A 16,198-nucleotide genomic window follows, 5' to 3' on the forward strand; every position below is an offset into this window, starting at 1 on the left:
TGTATGTATATATATCTGTCCGTATTTGACACGCTATTTTATATATATATATAATGTATATATATAATGTATATATATATATAATGTATATATATAATGTATATAATGTATTCCCAGTAAGCCAACCTCGGTCGTTTATCCAATCTTCCACCCAGTATTATTACACTACTTCAAAGTACCCCAAGTAGTTTGTAACCGAAACAGTTGCGTAGCCAGTTCGCAGTGACCACCAAGGGTCAAATGGCAGTGTGAAATCGGGTAACAAAACGTTTCAGTGGTAATGCAGATAATATTTCTAAAATAATGGGAGCTGGAACGCCGAAGTTATCCGCCTAGTTTTTAAAGGAAGCTCGTCGCTTAGTGAGCAGCTTAAGTAAAATATTTCCTCTCACCCTTGCGTGTGTACGGTATACTAAGGAAATCACCATAAACAGTGACTTCAAAGTATACATCAGTATCCACTGTCAAAGAACCACAGATTTCACTTTAAACGGTAGAAATATTAAACAAGGCATATAACTTGGCATTTATCAGAATGGATCTCTGAGCATTTCCCAGTCACTACGCACTATGAAGACGGCATTTTTGAAGCATCGGACAGCGTGTTCAAGGTGACAAACAAGTATACTGACCCAACGTGTGTTAACTGTTCTTGCCTGTGTGCAAACATCATTTCAAAAGAGGTCAGTAAGCGAACAGTGTTCGTATCAAAAGAGATTGTCAATCAAACACGAAACTCGGATCGTGCAAAGAGAATCCTTTCGATCAAGAAATCCTATTACCGTGATCCAAAGTAAGAACAACGATGAGTCAACTAGTTTCTCTTTGTCTCAATATTTCTCAATAGTGCCTTATTTAAGTGTTTCTTCTGTAACCTGCCTAACTTTGCACTTCTGTCAATTCGTTCTGATCCGAGCGAACACCCTATAGTTAGCGCAAGACTGGGGCTAGACTACTCTAACCGGTTAAAATACAAGTGCAATTTTGGATGGGAAACCTCCTTAAACAAATATGCACATTATTATGTATAATGTAGCACGTGTTTAGCGTTCACAACACAAACGCGTAAAGCCACATGCTTCATTTCGCATACCCATAGTTGCCTGGTACAATTTTCCGAAATGGAGTTCGCCACTTCCAATAACTTATTCTCAGAGGGCCGGATGGCTGTGGATAGAGCGCGAATTTCCTGAGCGGAAGGTCCGTGATTCGAATCCAACCTCTGCATCTCGACTTATTATGTCTAGGCTTGGACAACCTTATAGCATCCCAGCCCTCGTGCTTCCTTCTGGTGGCATGGCAGCTGAGCACCGAAATTCGGTTACAACTGAATGACTTTATTTATCTAATACGTTTTCGGGACCGTCGGTGTCCACTAACCCTACCACAAGCACTTCTAGAGGAAACGAATGAATAAAATCGCTCGGAACAGCAGAGGTGATTTCAAAAATAATCTGGATAACATTGGAAAAAATCGTCCATTAAACACGGTAATTCAACAAAGATACCCTCGGGGATGGGTCAAATGTGCGATTCCGTTTCAGGGAGGCAAACATGTGATGAAAAACCCAGAAAGCGTTCAGCTGTAGCACCCTTCCGGTGCCTAGCTGCCATGCCACCCGAAGGAAGCACGAGGGCTGGGATACTGCCAGGCTGCCAAAGCCTAGACAGGGGAAAAACCCAACACAGATTACTATGACAAAATGCTCAGGGTTTTCCGTCAATCACAGATCTCCGACAACGACAGAACTACACCACTTTAAAGTCGTTGCATTTTCCTCATAAACTGTACGAAATTCTACGGTTGGGCTAGTTATTACAGCTAGTCCATTCATAAGATGAATCAGCCCGTTAAGAGAGCAATGAACCACGACGCAAAACGTAAATCAATAACCGATAACCAGTAAGTAACGCTTGAATAATTCGTAGGACGCATCGTTCTGTTCCGAATAAAATCCGACTACATAAACACTACTCCACTTTAGGAACGGACTCTATGAAAGACGAGTACATAAGTTAGTAGGAGAATTAGCCACACATAAACCATCGATTTGATTACAGATGGAGGGGTGATATCCCGAGGTGCAATTCCTCCGAGTAATACTGAAACGTGAATATACACACGTCAGATGAGCTAGATAGACCAAAGTGAAAAGCAATATATGACAGTATACTACGTTCGTTTTCGTTTAGTTTGGTTTGTGATGATATACCGATACCACGAAATTCAGGAATCAGATAGCTGATGATTGGCGACTTAGTTAGCGACATGAGGATAAGCGTTTACTACTGTAGATCGTGTAGATGCATGACTCGATCCCAAGTATCTCAGCTGGTCATGTGAAGGTTTGAGAAACTCGGTGGAATTTAGACCCCCGTGAATACCACGGTAGGAATGTGCTGAAAAAATGATGATTCATTGAGTTATTCAACTTTCGTTTCGTTTTGTAATTTTAATTCCGTAGATTAGTGACATACGTCGCACATGAACCGAACTCCCGAAACATTGGTGATTATTTATAATGAGCTTGGAACACGCACACACCAGAAGATGACCAACAAGTCTTACCGGGTTTGTAGGCATCCCAAAAGAGCACACCCGAAAAATGCAACAGCAAGCTGATCAGTGGAACCGTCAGCGGCAAAGTCAGACCCAAAAGGATTGAGAATGAAGACACGAGTAAACACAATGGGGGCCAAATCACCAAGATTAACAGGGTGGAGAAGAAACCACGAAACAAGTAGGACCAAATCCGGTGTAGTGGACGAGCAGCAGCTTTATCCAGAAGACCTTTGGACGGAGTTGCATCGAACGCCCGTCGGGATGCACGGATATTTCGCCAAATACGAATGATCCGACTTATGATGGTGTCTTGATAGAATGATTTGTTGTAGAAAAGGTAACCCTGGATGGTATATGGAAATGCATGAGGAATCAGGAAACCAGCGGATACATAGTAGCTTGCCGATAAATCGCAACCAAATATGTTAACAAGTCTCCCGAGGAGCGTTGCGAACCCATTCCGTTCTACACACAAACGTCACCATTTCTGACGGTCCCTGTTTTGAGGTTTCCTCAGAACGAACACACGTATGTAGCATCCGAATAAACGTGAACTGTCAAGCACCACAAAAACAAACATTGTCTCACATGTGCTACGAAGCCGTGATTCGATCGCAGCTGCGGTAAGGAAGGTGCAGGCCGTTCATGTTTCAGTTGAAATATCACAACTATGGCAAGAATATGTGAGGGAACCTGTTGCTTTAGTTCCCGAAAAGATGCTCGAATCCGCCAAGACTAACGAGGGAAGAAATGGAGATTTCATCCTGTAACCGTAGTCAATCTATGTCGAAAAGCCAAGGAGCAGTGTATAGTTTATGACTATTCCCGATAAGGATGAAACAGCTGTACAGCGCTTTTCGGCTGGTTTCACTTAGAGGACAAAATCTCCATTGGTAAAATTCCCAAATTTTATGACTATCCCGATAAGGATGAAACAGCTGTACAGCGCTTTTCGGCTGGTTTCACTTAGAGGACAAAATCTCCATTGGTAAAATTCCCAAATCTTCTCATACTATCCACAAAGAAGTGGGCCTCTGGAACACTATCCAGGGCATTGGAAAAGAACGGATTCCCAATAATAGTGGACCGATAATATGCAACCTATAGGTATTTCTATTTAACTGACAGAGTTATACAAAGAAGAAAAAAGGATACCTCGTAGAACAAGAACAAAACATCAACTCTGAAAGAAGATCGGATTTTATTCTGGAGCTACGTGTTTGTGCATACTTTCAAGCAACGCACTTCGTCCACAGTTACACATAAACAACCCAGATTCGGTCGATACCCTTTCATCCAGGCGAAAAGATGGGCAAAACTGAACAGAATTTAATAATGTGGCAAACGAAGGGGAGACAGTAGAAGTGAGAACAAATCGAATTTAAATGAACTGGAAATGGGAAGGCAGTTTGAACAAATGGATCGCAACGCATGCATCGGGTAATTAAATAGGATTGAGCTTGAAAACAAATGAGTCAGAGTGCACTAAAACAACGACGACAAGTTAGATATCCCAGAACACTAATTTTGTAATGACTGACATTCAAGTTATGTCTCAATATGTATTGAAGCTTAGTCAGAGTGAATTGGACTTTACGGCAACCAAGTGATCTATTATAGATCTACACACGTTTCTAAACTGTTCGAACAAACTGGATGATGTCTGAGCTATAGTGCGCGTTAAACTCAGATGAAAAGCAGTAAAACGGGAAAAGACAACTGACCGTTGCTTGATCCAGTTCTAGCCGCAGGTAAATTGGACCAGGTCTGACAAGAGCCGTCAAGCTGAACGCCGAACGGAAGGGAATAGTGATCTATGCACGAAAACAGGAAACCGGAGCTGAATCTGACAGGTGCTTAGGATTATGACAACCGGAAAAATGGCTTTATGACACATAGGTCAGCCAAGTGAAAGAAAAACATCAATTGGTATGAAACAGAGTTCAAGATAACTTAAATTTCACAAAACGTACAAACAGTGGCATCAGCAAATTCGAGAAAGGATGGGTTTCGGTAAAAAAAAAGAAGGATGACAGATGTTAAAGTATGATCAATGTTTCTGCCTACGGTGAAATGGCTAGTTAGAGAAGTCTGTGTCAGTTTTTTGCACACAAGTTGGTGCAGTGTTTTGAAAAAGACAAACGTGCTCGATTAGCGGGTGAAGACGTTTTTCTCTATCTATAAGAACCACCGGGGAGTTGCAAAATAGAAGATGAAACATTCGGCCAGTGATTGATTAAATTAGAAAGGAGAAAAAGACCTAACAGGAACAGCGCCGCAGTCCTATGTGGCAACGGCCGGCAGCAAAATTTTTTCAGTAGCTCAGGCATTTGCCCAACCAACGCCGTAATGGATAGTGCACCTTCTAGCCACAAGGCACATGCAGCAGTATCTCCTATTTTACTCTGCCAAACGCTAAGTAGATTACATGTGTAAATTGCATCGGCGACTGTTCAGAGTGTATGACTTGGATGAGCAGGAAAGATAACGTCTGAGGCCCAGGTGTGAGGTCAGAGCAGAGGACGCTGGACTTTACCTTCGTGTAACCGCTAGTCTATCTCCGCGGCCCGTTGAGCTATACTCGGGCGTGTCCGTGCGACAGAGACTCATAGCAGGTTAGCCATTGGTTGTCTGACGAACAAAGCTTCCTGACCCTTCAGGTTGGGGATTCGAAAATGTAGGGCGACGTGTTCCGTAAAAATGGCAATGTACTTATTTGTAATGTACTACTCATAAGCAGCCCACGACGGTTTCGCCCTTCTTGGGGCTCAACAAGGGGGCGCAATGTACTTACATTTCCAGCCAAACGCAGCTGCGTTGCGGTCAGGCTTTTGAGCCAAAGGTTTTGGTTGGGCACCCTAATCGTCCTCTTGTGTAGGCGTGGGCATCCTGAGGTATCCTAACCCATGAACAAACAATGAATTCCACACATACAACTGAACTCATACAACATCGATCGTCGTGTGGTGCCATCAGGCAGATCGCCTTACTTGCTGTATGCAGCAAGGTGGGTAATCGAAAACAGGCTACCGCTGAAGTCTAAAGTGTTTGATTATTTGGGCGACAGCGTATTTCGTAAATCCGTTGGTCTGTTTGTGATATTTACTTTGTTATGATCTGCGTTCCATGGAGTTGATTAGTTATCCCAAAGCCTTCTTTTTCAGTAGTTTCTTACCTCGCTCTGATTGACCCTGTTCTAATTTGCATCGCAGTGTTGTTTGATCTTATCAAGATTGACTAGTTGGTTGCACAACCTTACCTTCTCCATTGTACCGGCGCAAGCGCGGACTCTAGCCGTTACAGTGCTCTCGGCTGTGCGCCTCTGGCGATCCAAAGGCTTCTGTGGTAGCATGTGCAAGGGTTACTATAGTCCTAAGTCACGGGGTGGGAGATTCCTTGCCTGACTGGATACCCGTTAATAGTTGCTCTAATGGACCTTCACATAACCCAAAGAAGTGGCACGGGTAGGCTTATGACTATTGTCTAGCTACACAAGTGGGCTGCGTTTGTTAGAACCACGCTTTCGAGCACCCAGCATTGCGTGTAATTTCGAGATAGCAGAATTCCCCTCTTCCACTCTTCTCCCTTCCTGAAAGCACGCTCTTCCTTCGGATACATTATCTCGCGGGGCGACTTTGTACAAACATTGTGTTGTAAATGGCCTAAGGAGCGCTCCCGCGATTACCAACAAATCAGGAGACATCACGTCCGAAGTTTCGCGTGCTAGTTCTCAGTTGTGTATAGAAACCCTGAGAATATATGTAGTCCTTCGTTGATCAAATACAGCAGTTTGGCTACGAAGGAAATGCCACATCGACAAGTCTTGTATCAAAGTCATCATTTCACTGACGCAGCATATTTTCATTTATACCCACCATAGCTCAATATCGACGGTTAACACGACTATGTTTTCATTGTGCAACAATCTACGTGTGACTCTTCCCGAGAGGATGCTTTTGGATGATGACAACGTCCAGTACCAGCCAGTATACTCGCGGGTGACACCGGTTGTCCTGCAGCTTGCGAAAACAGCAGTTCACAAACGCGCAAATTTCTGTCATTCGTTAACATAGTCCAAACTGATAGCATGTTAAGTTGAGATGGGGCGAGATGGTCCAAGTGGTTAGAGCGCGAATTTACTGATNCTCTTCCTTCGATACATTATCTCGCGGGGCGACTTTGTACAAACATTGTGTTGTAAATGGCCTAAGGAGCGCTCCCGCGATTACCAACAAATCAGGAGACATCACGTCCGAAGTTTCGCGTGCTAGTTCTCAGTTGTGTATAGAAACCCTGAGAATATATGTAGTCCTTCGTTGATCAAATACAGCAGTTTGGCTACCAAGGAAATGCCACATCGACAAGTCTTGTATCAAAGTCATCATTTCACTGACGCAGCATATTTTCATTTATACCCACCATAGCTCAATATCGACGGTTAACACGACTATGTTTTCATTGTGCAACAATCTACGTGTGACTCTTCCCGAGAGGATGCTTTCGGATGATGACAACGTCCAGTACCAGCCAGTATACTCGCGGGTGACACCGGTTGTCCTGCAGCTTGCGAAAACAGCAGTTCACAAACGCGCAAATTTCTGTCATTCGTTAACATAGTCCAAACTGATAGCATGTTAAGTTGAGATGGGGCGAGATGGCCCAAGTGGTTAGAGCGCGAATTTACTGATCGGAAGGTCAGTGGTTCGAACCCGACCACTGCCTCTCGACTGTCTAGGCTTGGGCAACCTGGCAGTATCCAAGCCCTCGTACAATCTGCAACCTGCGGATGTTAAGGCGACTTTGAACAAGTATGACTGCAGCCCAAGTACAAGCCTAGTCAAGAAATTGAACAAATGGATGAAACAGGGAGTAAAAAACAGTGAACTTACAAGGAACATCTGGCCGAACCGCAAGAGCCACGAGTAGGTACACACCAGGAAGACTAACCACCGCCACATAAAATATCGGGTTGAGACTTTGTAAACCAAAGAGGACTGAACCACGAATTCCGGATACGTCGACGACTAGAGCATTGGTAGAGCAGAAAAAGAAACCAACTAAATCTGTGGCTAACACTAATCCTGATCAGTACCCATTCTTTAAGGAAAATACTGATGACTCTGACCAACCGATGTGCGAAATTCCGTAACGCACTCATTCACACCTAACTCACAGTACCCCACTTATATTAATCATTGACGGTGCAGATTTGTCGATATTTTCGCCGAACTGGTGACTAAAAGAGCATTATATTAATAAGTCACAAAATAAGAATCAAAATAGGTCTGGTTTCTCCATGCCACCAGGTTCATTTGGTACGCGCAAACTTTGAATCATAAAAGATAATAAGGCACCTGGGATACAAGAACATTCTCAACAGATAGGTTAGCGGAAAATAGAATTAACTGTCCAACTGTCCGACCGCCCAGCGTACGACTGTCAAATCAAACAAGAAGAGTGAAATATTGTCACATCACCCAAGTACAGACAGAACTGATCGCAAAGTTCAGAGTTGATTTGAACGATAAATCATTTTCTCAGTTGGAAAATTGCGCCTTGTTATCTAGGTGGAACACGCGCTAAAAACAAAAATTTTGAAAGCAGTTAACGCAGCAAACGAGAACTGAACGTTGAAACTGGAAGTCAAACCTTGGTGAACAATCAAAAGCAGCGCCCTCACTATTTCAGAGAGATACAAGCTTATGTGACGTGAAGAGTGCTCTCATAGCTGAGACATTTCATTTTAAAAGGAACAGGTAGCGCCGAAATAAAATTCGGTTGTGCGCAACGACCTTACAAGATGTCTAAACTTTTGATATCCTTGCAGTGAGGGTAGCCTATCTCACCTGGTTACATTCTCAGTTCATCCGATGGCATAAACTCATACATATCGGAAGTGGAAAGGTCATTCCTGTATTTCAAAGATACTCGCGGACGATCGAGTATTGAAATCGGTTCACTCAGTACACTATTAAAAGAACGCCAAGAGCCTGATTCGTAACAAAATATTGAAAGCAGCATCCAGCAGGTACGAATGCATTCGATTGTTCCAAAGTTGTATAAACAAATAACCCTGGTCCGTAAAATGGTTGTGTGAGTTTGAAATCGGTTCACTCAGCTGGTTCGAAGATCCGGTTGAACGACAGCAGAACAAGCCATTGTTTGGACAAATATTGAAATATGCGGAACCAGTAAGGTTTATGTGCTCGAAATGGAAAATGCAAAACAAAACACCAGTGGTTTCCAAAACAAGCAACACTCAAACTGGTGCCGTCATGGTACGCTGGACGTCATTATTCAGGTAACAGTCTGAAAAAAACCTAAAGAGAGCTAAAAAGCTTGATTAAACAGAAAGCAACCGCATTTTAGATCAACCTACCTTATTCTCCGTATCAGTGCTTGTAAGTAAAGGCTTAGAAACGAGTCCAGCTTCGTCGTCCCCATCTATATCTAAGTAGGACACGTCGACTTCACGGAACACCCGCTTGGGGCTAGCAGTATGCACTTCAAAATCCTGAGGACCGAACTCCTGATCCGTTCGAGGTGGTTTTCGCGCGTGTGGTACATTGATCAACTCGTAAGATGGATCGCGAGCAGCAGCGCATTTGATCGATCGCTTGATCGGTGGTACTGGCTCGTTTCTCGAAGGTCGTCGACTGAGGAGCACAGTGTCCACCATTTCGTAACTTGTTGTGTACGAAACGACCCTACGGTAGACCCGCCAGTGCCGAAGAAGTTGTGCTGGCACACGGAATATAAACTGGGTGTCAGGGAAGCTGGCGCTTTTCTGCAGCTGATCTCGAAGCAGCCGTTCACGCTGGAAGATGAAATGGCTACAAGTTGGCACGTATTGATAAGGATTAAACGAAATTTCGCAAATAATGTTTGAAATGTGTCATATGGAAAAGATCAGAAAAGTGAAGACACGGAATTCAAAGGTGGATGAGTCATTCTCCGTACGTTTCAATCGTCCTGTTGAAAGTAAATCATCGCTGACTTACTGAAATCTATCAAAAACTGGACAACTCATAAAATCAGTGAGAGTTGTTCCCAAAATACTGCACAGAAGTACCCTCAACAAGATGTGCATGTATCAACTTTGCCGTCCAGACGATCTTCCACACATTGGAAGATAAGGTAACTTGTTGCGTCATTTTAGTCTGTTTTAGCTAGTTACTGCTAGTCACGTTCAGGTGCCTAAACTCGTGTCTCAGTCTCTGTTCTAGGAGCTAAATCAAATCAGTATTGGTTCGAATTGTCAACCACAAAATATATCAGTATTTGGAGTCCTTTACCGTGTTCTCTAGAATGCTCCCACATGGTTGTACGCCAGCAAAACGTCAATGTGTACTACTTTTATATTGCTGTTGATGATGGTGATGATGTATCCAGTATGAGTAACACTCTCATGATGTTTGTCTCTTGTTTTGTATTATGCGGTCGCTGATACCCTTCTGACCAAATAAGTTCCCAGGGTCTCAAAGATTCTACGGTGAAATTTCCCATACAAGCAATCGTCTACACCATAACATTCAATGCAAAAGAGTTGTCGGCTTCACTACTAGTTCGAATCCCCCATGGTTAGGTTCCACCCAGTTACGTAGCTGTTCAGGGGTTATACGCTGGTTGGCTAGTTTTTGCAAGGCGGCACATCGATCAGGTGAACTTACATCATTGCAATTTTCGTTATTCACACCACCAGTCAACTCACAAGCCTTGTGATACCGTCAAGACTATTTATACAGATAGATGTTTACATGTCGATGAACAGAACGGAGCATTTTCGACAACAAACTACGAAATCGGGTGGCCGGACTGCGGATTGATCACTGACGTCACTAGCCCGCATGCACAGCCCTAATACTGGTCATAGGCCATCAGGTTGGTTGTACCTCCGTAGTTCCTATCCCTATTTACCTCCAGAAACCGTTTATCTAGCCATTTGTCTCGCTACTGAAGAGACCATACGAGATGCGGGCATCTATTGGTATCCGCATACTCACTGAAAATCAAATGTAAAATGTGTGTGAGGTCATCACACGATGTAACTTAGCTCCAGGGCTACGAAACTATTGGAATGGAAAAGAGATTACTTGACTATCAGCCTTCCTTGAGTGGCGTCAGCATCATCGATCCCAAGATTCACAGTTTACTTGTTCGTGTGTCTACCGGTTATCTTTGAGCTTCGACGAGTTTCTTTCATCACAGGAGCATGTTTCGATCTGATTTTGATAAGGGTATAAATTTTTAAAAATGGTAACAACTAACAGTGCTACTCTGAAGAGCTCATCCGTTAGACACAATTTGTTTAGGAAACTACGTGAATGAGTGCAAAATTGGCAGCAACAGATAAGCGATCCGTCAACTGAGTAGATTGTGACGCAAGATGATCACCGTCAGAAGTACAGGTCTCCTTGGAGTGTGGCCTGCTTTCGTTGTCAACAGTCTTCATAAACACAGCAATCCATTTCTGACACCTCCCGATAACCGACGATAGGATATAAATTAAAACGAACAGTTAGGCGAGTTTACCCCTACTGTGCGCCAGTTGCGTAGTGGGTAAATGGAGAGTTTACGCAACTAAAAAAACGTGTAGAATATCGCGTCACTAAGGCTGATGACACTAATGATCACTAAGGCTGACTGACAGAAGTACATGAGTAATCGATAAAAATACTTAATTGTTAAATCACACTCCAGCAATAGTTTCTCTGGATGAATACCGGGTATAGAAACAATCAATATTAAGGGGAATGATGAAGAATAAGCTGAGTGCAAAACATTTTATTGACGGAACTCTTCGACAACACTTTTCGACAGCACGCGACCGATTTCATTCTTCCTGGGGCTCATCAGCTGGGCACAGTCCATCAGTTTTATATTTTACTTGAACTTAAACTGTACTCAGTTCGCGAAACACACGCACATGCACACTAATTGGATTTTTAATGGAGATCCAACTAAATCACAGCTGAATCATTTATCATTTGTGATATCACAGAACCTACCTGGAGGGTAATTCAGCTGGCCTCTGGGACCATTGGGTTTTAAAAAAAATGGCTAAGCTGTACCACCCCTTCGGTTCCTAGCTACCATGCCACACGAAGGAGGCACGAGGGCTGGGATACTGCCAGGTTGCCCAAGCCTGGACAGGGGAAGTCGAGAGGCAGAGGTCGGGTTCGAACCACGGACCTTCCGGTCAGTAAATTCGCGCTCTAACCACTTGAGCTATCTCGCGTGTTATGTCTTGCATGATTTCTGTTAAGGCGAACAGATCACTGTCAGCAAGCACCGAATATCCCAAGACGAGTAGCCTGAAATTAAACAGCATACGGTCCACACGTGCAAAGAAAAAGAAAGAATATTACTTCGAAACCTGTTGCAATGGGAATCGAACTCGGGAATTGGTCAGAAAATCGCGCTCTAACCACTTGAGCTATCTCGCGTGTTATGTCTTGCATGATTTCTGTTAAGGCGAACAGATCACTGTCAGCAAGCACCGAATATCCCAAGACGAGTAGCCTGAAATTAAACAGCATACGGTCCACACGTGCAAAGAAAAAGAAAGAATATTACTTCGAAACCTGTTGCAATGGGAATCGAACTCGGGAATTGCCACACGGCACTTTGAAAGGGGAGAATAGGTAAGGTTCGAAATAAACGATGCATCTCAACATGCGTTTTCTCAAGAGGCAGACGTTCCTCATAAGGCAGGAATAAACAATGCAGAAAACTTTTGATCCTAATAATAAGTACTCCATCAATGACTGTGTTAGACGAATGTGCTGTAAGAGGTGAAGCCCCAAGGTCCTCCATATGAATAATCACCCGATGCGTTAGTGGAAAAACCATTGGCAAAATTATGAGTCAAAATTTTCTACATGCATGCTCGTCACGCGACAGGCTTTCTTTATGAGAATTCAGAAAACCATGTCAGTTGGAGGTATGCAAACTGACGAGACCAGGCTGGGTAAAAGCCTAGCGGAACTCTGTACATTGGAATGCATCGAAAGTATGCCGCGAGGAGATTGTGGTGGAAATTGAATACAAAGCAAGCGAACGAAGTGGTATCAACAGCCGGAGACAAATAGCGAAGACCTAAGAAGAGAACAAACTCGTTGAATAACATAAAAGCCACTCGATTGATTCCCTTTGACCAAATTGATGGTGACCCAGAGCATTCAGACACGAATCACTCAAAAACCTCTTGAAAACATAGGTAACTGTTCGCTGAGTGCACATGGAACAAGTTGACCTGGGTCGCGAGACAGCAAAGTATGGTACGAGGCCACACAAAGTTTTCACGGAAATCACGGAAATATGCAAGGGAATCGCAGTGTGAGAACAGAGCTCATTAGAACAAATTAGACGAGGCGATAGATAACTGAAAGGATCTGCGACTTACGTCACGAAGAAAGGTCAAATCCCGGCTGATGAAGAAGGCATGTTGCTCAAGGCCACTCTGCATGCACTTGGACAGAACCATTTCGTGTATGTCATATTTATGCGCCTGAAAAACACAAGGAATGCAAAGATTTTAAAGTGTAGGTTACAACATACCTAGATACCTGGATGCAATGTATAACAAATATTTGTCGACGAGTCAGCCTCGTGGTTAAACATCGTGGTTAAACGCCGCCAGCTTGTGCCAACTTGCTTACAGTAAGATGACATCCAAATAAACAGTTTCCCAGGATTGCCGACACCGGAGAGGTTGAATCACTCCAATTTTCACCGTCACAATAGTCTTCGGTATAACTTTGGTACACAAATATCAAACCCACAATTTGGTATCCATAGAAAAGTATTCAAAAACCTACCGGCGAAGGGGTTTTAGTTAGGTCCATAAAACGTTCTGTCGGGTATGACAGCGAAGTTCATCTTTACCTCAAAACATGAACAATCTCCGCAATCCAGTGGATGTAAACCAGCTCACCAGGTGGCAGAAACATTACCCAAGCACAAAGTCCAGTTTCGGATGATTGTTCAACGATAAGATCCTAATCCGGCTTTCCATGATCGTATGGTTGTGGAACTTTCCGAACCACAGAACACAATATTTGAAGGATATGAGTAGCTTACAATTAAAACCAGTTGTACTGAGTAGCAACAACAGTCATTCTATCCGTTGAAATGTTGCCTTTAAAAAGAGGGTCATCCCTCGCTTCTGAAATTCTACGTGGAAACCTTCGAAACGTAACATTAACCTAGTTTCTTATATTTGTAGCAGAGTGTGATGAATGAAACCAGCCAATCTGATGGAGATTGAGGGAGGCCTGATGCGGAACTAGATTCAGAGATTTCGAACCGATTCCAGGTTTCCGAATCTATCCGGTCAGACATCATTGGTGAAGTAGGAACGTAGTCAATTGAAAAGGCATCCATCACGTGGACACCTTAGCTTTCACAAGTAACCAACTGTACACTTCTTTATGTTCTAGGCCTTAGAGCGTAAACTAAGTCAGGTGGGGTAACCTGCATTGTGGAATGTTCCATGCCTAGGTTAGAAAAATACTCTTCACAAGTTCCCTGTTTGTCTTGGAGCCATTCTTTCACAGCGCGATTAAACCTTTCGGCCATTTCGTTGGCCACTTACGGGCTTCGGAACTGGGCCTTCAGTAAGCCTGAAACCTGGAGCCAAGTCATCATACTTTCAAGACAACAATCTGTTGCTCCCCTGCTGCTATGGTTTCCGTCCACTGCGAAGAAGAAACTTGGGTTTCTGACATAGTGTACAACTCGATCCGTTTTCGCTTGTCAGTCGCTGCAATCCGGGTGGTTGACTATGATAGCTCAAGTATATTGATGCACGACTGCCAACAGCCGCGTGACATGGACCACACCATTTCCTCCAGGCATTCGCGTTTTCTCTCGTTAATCATCTGGAAAACCACTCTACACCTCGCACACCCAGAAACAGCTGACGGAGTTGAAAGTCGTAATGCGCCATGGAGTCCTCGACCGGGTTGTAGCGGACCGCACACGATCTGTCAACCACCACTTGTCTACCTTGATCCTTGGTGAAAACTTCAATCGATGCAGCACGTACGCCTGCCACTGATGCCACAACCCGTGTCTTGCAAGTGTCGAAATTACTTTTCGAAATCCCACTGATAGTAATTAGGTTGCACACCTACTTCTAAACTATTGCGATTGGCGACCGCCCTAAAATTTGTCAAGGATATCTAGGCGAATGGTTCAAGTTAAACAATCTGAGAAGGCATCAGCACAGTAAGAAAACAAACAAGTATCCGCGCAAAACCTATATTTTACATGCAACCGTTTGTACAGAGTCTGGACTCGCTACGCAACATGTTACCACGTTTGGTTATATACAGTTGGAGAGGGGGGCGAAACGGACCAAGTGGTTAGAGTGCGAATTTACTGATCGGAAGGTCCGTGGTTCCAGCCCGACCTCTGCCACTCGACTTCCCCTGTTTAGGCCTGGGCGACCTGGCAGTATCCCAGTATCCGAGTGGCATGGCAGCTAGCCACCGGAAGGGTGTCACAGATGAACGATTATTATTTTTTTTTATTATTATTGTCTGTTGGAGAGGAATTTAGGCAGTCGTGTATGTGTATCTGTAACTCCTCCAGGTTGATTGCATCCCTCTATGGCTTGCTTTAGTCATCAGTTGCGCAACTTTGTCTTTAAACGTCCTGGGTGGCCAAGAGATATTGGCCAGTATGTTGTCATTCTGCATCACACGTGTTTTAAGCTCATTGTCTTTTTAGGTAATTGTTGCTTCCTTACTTGTCTGGCCTCAATCCACACCGATTTTCTATCCACCGGAAACGGGCACAGATCTCCGCCTAATACTCACAATTAAGCGGCGGATTTCCTGTAGTTCTGAGTTGACATTTCATTACCTTCGCATGCGATAGCTGCCGTTTTACGGTAAGCGCTTGGCTTCCATCGACGTTGATGCTGCTCATAATTCCTCCATGCGTTCTTCCGCCAGTGGATAGTGCTGAAGCTTACATTTTAACGCCCGAAAAATTTCCGAAAAATTACGTGATAAAGAATAACACAAGTGAATACCATAGTCAGTCATGCAGAAACTGCTATTTTTCATCCCACTTTTAATCACATGGTACCATTTGTCCTGTAGAAACAGCCTCTTAGTGAAATTAGGTGAACAGACAAATTCTAGACACGATTTTATAAACTCGGAAGCTGAATCCGAAGGTTGGGAAAATCAAAGACCAACACAATTTTGCCGGGTCGCTCTGAGCAAAGCCTGATATTACGGGGGCTGTTACCAGCTGGTACCAATAAAGCTAGGTCAAACACCGGTGCTCCCACTAATCAATGGTCGTTTCCAGATGTAAGCCCTGGGAGACCCTGAAGATAGCGATTGACAAAGACGATCAACAGCATGCACTTTTTGGTGGGACGTGCTCTCTCCAGAAAACCAAGACCACAGGAATTCCCTCTAGAAAAATTGTGCAGTCAACATCGTATACTTCAAATCACGCCGAGTTAAACGAGACAATCCAGTAAGATGAGTTGATTCAAGGAGCCAGCTAGTCATTAGACAGCTTCGGAATTTTCGGCATACTCCAGACTTCGGCGTTGAGCCACAGCGTAGGACTGAGCATAATCTGTCTGTCAACTGTCCGCGAATACAGAGC

At 43.7% G+C, this 16,198-nt stretch overlaps 1 protein-coding gene across 1 annotated transcript in view; it reads right to left on the reverse strand.

The window, feature by feature from the left end:
* T265_01005 (hypothetical protein) overlaps positions 1-16,198 on the reverse strand; it is a gene marked incomplete at both ends in the record, with an annotated part of 81,123 nt that overhangs the window by 33,890 nt on the left and 31,035 nt on the right. The window contains 3 exons of the mRNA XM_009164920.1: positions 2,570-2,906; positions 8,943-9,380; positions 12,969-13,073. Coding sequence (XP_009163184.1) covers positions 2,570-2,906; positions 8,943-9,380; positions 12,969-13,073 — 880 coding nt within the window. The remainder of the gene's footprint in view (positions 1-2,569; positions 2,907-8,942; positions 9,381-12,968; positions 13,074-16,198) is intronic.

This window comes from Opisthorchis viverrini (assembly GCF_000715545.1).
Source record: "Opisthorchis viverrini unplaced genomic scaffold opera_v5_10, whole genome shotgun sequence".
Lineage (NCBI taxonomy): Eukaryota > Metazoa > Platyhelminthes > Trematoda > Opisthorchiida > Opisthorchiidae > Opisthorchis > Opisthorchis viverrini.